The sequence below is a fragment of the Triticum dicoccoides genome, chromosome 6B (assembly GCF_002162155.2).
Source record: "Triticum dicoccoides isolate Atlit2015 ecotype Zavitan chromosome 6B, WEW_v2.0, whole genome shotgun sequence".
Classification (NCBI taxonomy): Eukaryota; Viridiplantae; Streptophyta; class Magnoliopsida; order Poales; family Poaceae; genus Triticum; species Triticum dicoccoides.
The window spans coordinates 679,276,674-679,283,835 of NC_041391.1; the positions used below are offsets into that span (position 1 = coordinate 679,276,674).

The 7,162-nt window shown below is 44.7% G+C and overlaps 1 protein-coding gene across 1 annotated transcript; it reads left to right on the plus strand.

Moving 5' to 3' along the window:
• The first annotated feature begins 1,817 nt into the window (after positions 1-1,817).
• Positions 1,818-6,895, plus strand: LOC119323728 (P-loop guanosine triphosphatase YjiA-like). The gene is made up of 10 exons (XM_037597432.1): positions 1,818-2,139; positions 3,184-3,249; positions 3,472-3,652; positions 3,822-4,018; positions 4,141-4,191; positions 4,264-4,355; positions 5,119-5,246; positions 5,339-5,421; positions 5,596-5,700; positions 6,446-6,895. The coding sequence occupies exons 1-10, from the start codon at positions 1,855-1,857 to the stop codon at positions 6,584-6,586; spliced, it is 1,329 nt and encodes a 442-aa protein (XP_037453329.1). The 5' UTR covers positions 1,818-1,854; the 3' UTR covers positions 6,587-6,895.
• Positions 6,896-7,162: the final 267 nt, after the last annotated feature.

A 7,162-nucleotide genomic window follows, 5' to 3' on the forward strand; every position in this document is an offset into this window, starting at 1 on the left:
AACATCAATGTGATATTCCGAATAGCCAATTACTTCTAACTTTATTGATTCATTCCAAAATATTACGAGTCCTCTGCTCCTACCAGAGCTACTTACAACAAAACTACTATCAAAACCAAGTGTACCAGCAAGATTCTCCATTCTGGAGCCCTCTATTTGGGTTTCAAGGATACAAGCTATAGAGGGGGCAAATTGCCTCGTCATGTCACGAAGCTCGCGAACTGTCACGGGTTTGCCAGCCCCACGACAGTTCCAACATATGATATTCATTGCGCTAGGCGAGACCCCCCTGGGAGGCCCGCCAAACGCGCATCAATGTTTTTGTTTGCCGTTGTGTTCTTTCCAACGGGCTTATCTCCTGTGGATGGACTGGGTTTGGTTCTCTTTGGCTCTTGCTTGGAGGAAGGACTCTGGGGAGCCTCATGTGATGTGATTAGCAACTTACTGCCATGTTCTGTGGACGTAGGTGGTTTATGTTGCATTGGCGCTACCACCAGAGCCGCTGCATCCCTATTCTTAGCCTCTTCTGCATCTTCCATCAGTATATCATGCTGGCTCCTGCCTGCGTCCTTGTACTCCTCATACTCAGTTGTGCTCCTCTGGGTATTAGCTCGGCCTCGACCACCATTAGAGCGACCTCGGCCTCTGTCACCCTGGATCCTCTTCCTTCTCCAGGACCATTGCCAGGGCCCTTAAACCATGTTGCTTTCAGGTCCTTGAAAACCAAGGTCTTCGGGTCATGCACCCCGTCGCCGCACTCTCTGAACAAGTGGCCTAGATAGCCACAAACTGCACACCAATCTGGTAGCCTTTCGAATTTGATTCTAAAGATCACACGCTGAACGCCTTCTTTTTTCTTGATCATTAGCGAGACGGCGTTCTTCGGAGGTTTGGTCACATCAATCTTCACCCTAACACGGGCAAAGTTCCCCTCAAAATCCTGCGATCTAGGCTCGGCGTATATGAACTTCCCCACCGTAGCGGAGAGGGCTTTGATCTTGGAGAAAAAGCCATCCGGCAGGTCATGGATCTGCATCCAGATGTCGATCTTCGTGAGATCAATAGTGGAGGGTTTAGTAATTCCATCATACGGGTCAGAACCACCGCTTTTCCTTTGAAAGTTCACGGGCCCTCCGCCATTACACGCTCCCAATCGCCAAGACAGGCAAACTGCAGGGTGTACATATTTTCTTCTAATGGGCGTATCTTCACTTCCTTCGCCAGATCCCATACAACTCTGATGTTCTTGAAGAACCAATACTGGCTGTAAGTCTTCTCTGTGTGAACCCTGGCTATTGCCATCCACCGCGTTGCCTCGACAGGAATCTCATCATCCTCCACGATCACATCCTGTAGATCCTCCTCCTTCAGACAAGCTCATGCATCATTGCTTCAAGTTCAGTCGCAGTCGCACCTGAGCCAGATGCGCCATCATCCATGCTTATCTTGCCCGTAGAGTTCTCTTCCGCGGGCGGTACTGTCCCCAACGTACCTCCCGAGCCTGCCATCGTCGAGGCCCGAGAGCCCTGACTACCGGCGAGAAGATGGGGGGCGGGGTAGATCGATCTCACAGCGGAGGAAAACGCCGCCGAGAGGAAAAAAAACTACGAGGATCTACTGCAAAGCTCCGTATGCTCCGGTAGCGGAGGGACTCCGAACGGGCCCTTTTACTGCCAGCCCGTTCGCTCGACCCATTTTCAAGTAATGGCCCATCCCCAAATCCGGCTTCGGAGGAAGCCCAAATTCGGCACGCCTGAAAGCTGAATGGGAGCTCCTCCTCGCACTCGCACCATTGGTCCGTCCCACAATATCCACTTGCGCTACCCCGCTCCCCGCTCCCCGCACCCCGCAGCCATGGCGGCGCTCTGCTCCGCCGCCTCGCCGGCCGTCGCCAGGGCCGCGGCGCTCGGCCTGTCCGCGCGCGGCCCCGCCTCCCTCCTTCCCCTGCGCCTCCGCATCCGCGCCGCCTCGCGCTCCTGCCACGCCGCGCCGCGGATCGCGGCGTCGTGGCGCGCGCGGCGGCGCTTCGCCGCGTCGGCCGCCTCCACCACGGAGGAGGGCGCGGACGTCGACACCATGATCCCGCCCGACAACCGCATCCCCGCCACCATCATCACCGGCTTCCTCGGCTCCGGCAAGGTCGGCCACTGTCAGGGCGCCCCAAAACAAAATCCCGTAGCTCCTACCATGCGCCCGAGTCGTGTAGTATACATACACGCCCTCCCGCAGCGATGCTGGACACTTGTTTTGCTAGATTACCATATTGTTGTGTATCCGCGTTAGTGGATTGTGGTACAGTCTAAGCTAGTTAGAGTAGCACCTAGCCAGCATCAGGATCACTGAAACCTTGAGATAGTTCGCTCTGGATTTTTTTCATCTGGACTGTGAGGTTTAGAACATTGATTGACAAATAACACTAGGACTAATCGTGTAGCTATGTGCCTTTAGCACTTCCTGCAGTCAAAATTCACAGTGCACCCAAATGTGCCAATCATTGTTAGTAAGAGAGGCGATTTCCTATGCATGGTGGTAGCTACGGACGCATGGTGGCGGCTCACACCCTTTGGCATAAGTGCCTTTTTTATATAAGAGGTGTCGGGTTATTGCATTGGCACAAGTGCATTTTTGCTTTATAGAAATGACTATATTTCACTTCTCTTTGTCTTTTTTATTTTCTTTTTGATACAAGTGCCTTTTCGTTGTGTAGAAAGAGCCTTTTCTCACTTCTCTCGATTTTTTTGCTTGACTTTTTGGCATAATTGCATGTTTGCTTGCCTGGCTGGTCCGAAGTCATGATATTTTCGTTATAGAGTTACTTTTCATAGTTCAAAATATTTTTCCAAAATAAGTAGAGATAGAAATTGGGGCTGTGCGTAGCTACCACCATGGGTAGCGAATTATTTCCGTTGTTAGTAAATTGCAAAGTGAGAACTTAGTCCATATAGAACATTCGTTTTGGCATAGCAGCTAGTGGCTTTTCATATGCAGAATGTTTAGAGGATGGCTAGAATCAAAACAATCCTCATATCTCTTAGAGCGTAAGTGGAGCACCGTAAAGCGTAAAAGAGTTCTGCTTATATGTACATATCCGCTGTGTACATATTGTTAACGTTTTTTATTTTTTGATACCATGTGTCCTTGTCTCTGTTGTATTCACAGTTTGCCTTTTGTTTCCGTTCACAGACAACTTTACTAAATCACATACTGACATCTCACCATGGAAAACGGATCGCTGTCATCGAGAATGAGGTATGTCTGTATGAGTAACTCTTTTTTGTTGTATGTTTATTCTTCAAGTCCCTGAGCAGGGTTAGCTTTTTATTCTTGGACACATGCTATGCTAGTCTTCTAAATCTGAAAAGCCATTCTTAGTTTACCTAGTTCATCAGTGATCGATCACTTTAAAAGGGCCATGACGCCAGCTAAAGCAGGCAAGGAGAAACTGATTTGATGCCACTATCTATCTTGCAGTATGGTGAAGTTGACATTGATGGTTCGTTAGTTGCCGCTCAAACTGCTGGAGCTGAGGACATAATGATGCTGAACAATGGTTGCCTTTGCTGCACTGTGCGTGGTGATTTAGTACGAATGATCGGTGAATTGGTTGACAAGAAGAAGGGAAAGTTTGACCATCTTGTTATTGAAACCACAGGTAAGGAAACTTTGTAGGAACAGGATCCCCACCATAATCAAGAAATCCTGTGAGATGTAATTCTCTTGAGGTTAAACATCACCCAACTTTGAAAACTTTAATATTCTTAGTTACTTTTTATTGCATTACCATGTCGAGTTCTCTGACCCGCCATCTATCTGTTTTTCAGGTTTAGCAAACCCAGCACCCATAATACAGACATTCTATGCAGAAGATACAGTTTTTAATGATGTCAAGCTAGATGGTGTTGTTACTCTAGTGGATTCAAAGCATGCAAGGTTGCATTTGGATGAAGTGAAGCCCAAGGGTATAGTCAATGAAGCAGTTCAGCAAATTGCTTATGCTGACAGAATTATAATTAACAAGGTAATGTTTTTGTAACCAATACATGCTGGTTAGTGTGTAGTCATGTGTGTCTAATTATGAGGCCCTTTGTATTATTTCTATCCTTAATGATTGATGAGGAGCTAATTTCTTGTTACTTGCAGACTGACCTTGTTAGCGAGCCTGAAGTTTCTTCCTTGGTTGAGCGTATAAGGGTCAGTACAGTGCATTCCATTTACTCTTTTTTGCCATGTGGTTATTCCTTACATCATGTTTTGTGCATGCAGAGTATCAATCGCATGGCTAATTTGAAACGAGCTCAGTATGGTAAAGTTGATTTGGATTATGTGCTTGGAATTGGAGGCTTTGATTTGGAGAGGTTCCTTTCTTTCATCGCCTTTTTTGGACCTTCCGTTTTTACCAACAGAACACTATCTTTCATATGGTTATATGCCCTCCTAGTCAAGGGAAAAGAAACTCGTGTATTGAAATTATCTAAATTATTCAAGCACACTGGAATGATACATCTACAAGTGTAACTATGGTAGATGTTACTCGCACGGAGTCGCCCGCTAGCGCTGAGAGATCCATACTTTTACTGCTGTGTGGATAGAATGAGCTGATTTGTTCAACCATAATGAAATGACATGTTATGCTTAATGTATGAGTATAGTACTAAGTATATATCAGGCGTATTGTATTTACTAGCATTGAGAGATGCAAGATCTACAGCCACTGTGACTTGATGGGTTACAGTGTGACCTAAGGTATTGCTATTAAATGATTAAATGGACCATGTCTAGAGTTGATTTAAAATGATGCCATCAATTAATTATACACACATTAGATGGCTCAATCCAATATGGATTAGCTATTTGTTAATTGTGGACATGTACTCTTTGGGATATCATCAGTGCTACTTATGCCTCCTGATATACTTGTAATTTACTCATTTACCAAACATGTCATCATCTGGTTTAGTTTTTCTTGGTAGAATCATCTGGTTTTATTGGGTATTTACAATCACTAAACAGTGCACGCCATGTAGAGATCGTTCTTTATTTTCCCTGAAAATTTAGCTCTAGTTGCTCAAATTAGGAAACGTTGACCATAAAGGAAATTTGATTTCATTTATGTTTCAGGATTGAGAGTGCTGTCACTGAAGAACCACATGATGAGCACGAACATGAACATGAACACAAGCACGAACATGACCATGACCATGCCCACGACCACGATCACCATCATCATGATCATGACCATAAACATGGTGAGCATAGTATTATTTGTGTGCTCATCTACAAATCTTAAATATCATAGCTCTGCAATATGAAGTGAATTAACGTTGTTTGCTTCTTGTAGACCATCATGCGCATGATCACACCCATGATCCCGGTGTTTCTTCTGTAAGCATCGTTTGCGAAGGGGAGATGGATCTTGAAAAGGTCAGACTTAAAATTACTCTGTAGTATCAAAAAACGTCTTATATTATGGGACAGAGCGAGTACATTTTATATCTTCTCAAGATAGCTAAGATGAATTTCTGGACATTTATTTATGACCCTGCACATTATCGGGTTGTGTATATTGGGACAAACATTTTACATGTCCTCATGCAGGCTGACATGTGGTTGGGGAACCTACTGCTGGAACGCAGTGATGACATATACCGGATGAAGGGGCTGCTCTCTGTCAGTGGAATGCCTCAACGCTTTGTCTTTCAGGTATTTGTTACTCTAGCCTTTAGTTTATCCAGTTCAATTTGTTCTCCTGTTCTTGTCAATGGAAACTAATCATGTCTTGTCTAGTGACTTGTGAAAGGACACACTGGGTCCAAACAGTCTTAGAAAATTATTTGTTGGTAGAAAAAGATACGTCTGTTTATAAAACAAGCAGCTTGTCTTTTCTTTCATGTACTTATTTGCTCTGCTATTAGTAAACCCATTTGACAGCTGTCTTTCTTTGATGGTAGTGCCATTTCTTCACACTCACAATCTCTGCAGAATTTAACAAGATAATCCACGCCAACAACCACTACTTTTCCATAGAGGAATAGCCAAACCTACCCAGCTGGCTGGTCAATCTCAGTCGTGTTCGTTTGTGTTTACTGAGCTTTCTTCACTTTCAGCGCCATGTGCTTTGCTTTGCTTTATAGCATAGAGAGACCGATCGTTGGTGTACCTACGTTTCCACGCCCAAGCACCAGTTGCTTGATCTTAATGGTTCTTTAACTTGTACTCCTGATCTAAGATCCTTTTTTTGTCCAACTACTGATCTAGATCAAGGCCCATGTTGTCGATGCTAGAGTGTCACTGGACATTTTTTTCACCTGTTTGAAGATTGTTTGTATAAGCCTATGACAATTTTTCTTTCAAATTTTCCTGAGTGAACGAACAATTAGCTAGGTGTTGTGTTGCCCTCTCCCTTGTTAAGCGACCTAACCGCCACATCCATGTTCTCCATCTGTAGGGAGTGCACGACATTTTCCAGGGATCTCCCGACAGGATGTGGGAGCCCAACGAACCGCGCATCAACAAGATTGTGTTCATCGGCAGGAACCTCAACCGGGAAGAGCTGGAGACGGGCTTCAAGGACTGCCTGCTGAAGTAGGCCAGAGCTTCTCCTTTTGGATGGATCTCCAGCTTCATGATTTTGAGCTTTGCGGCTGCAGACCTTATCCTTCATTGAAATGTCGGAAACTGAAACCGTTATTGAACTGTCACGAAACGCGAGATGTATATATAGATTGGGGAACAGTAGCATATCCTTGGAACCTGGCCGCCGTGTTGTTCGCTTCGCAGATGTCTACTGTTATGCACGATGTTGCACTGTGACTTGCAGAGATTTATAGACTCTACTGTGACTTGAGGAATTGCTTCATAAGTCCGAAAAGTTTACATAGCATGTGTTTCGTTGAAATTTTGCATTTTTTTTTATAAATATGGCTGAATACGGCTGAAGTTGGTATATGTTTATGTGACAGCTATAACATATCCTTAGAACCTGGCCGCTGTGTTGTTGGCAGATGTCTACTGTTATGACTTGCAGATGACTACTGTGACTTGAGGAATTGCTTCGTAAGCTCGAAAAGTCTCCATAGCATGCATTTTGTTCAAATTTTGCAATTTTCATAATACGATTGAAGTTGGTATTTATTTTATCTGTTCTGAAACAACAGTAGCGGAG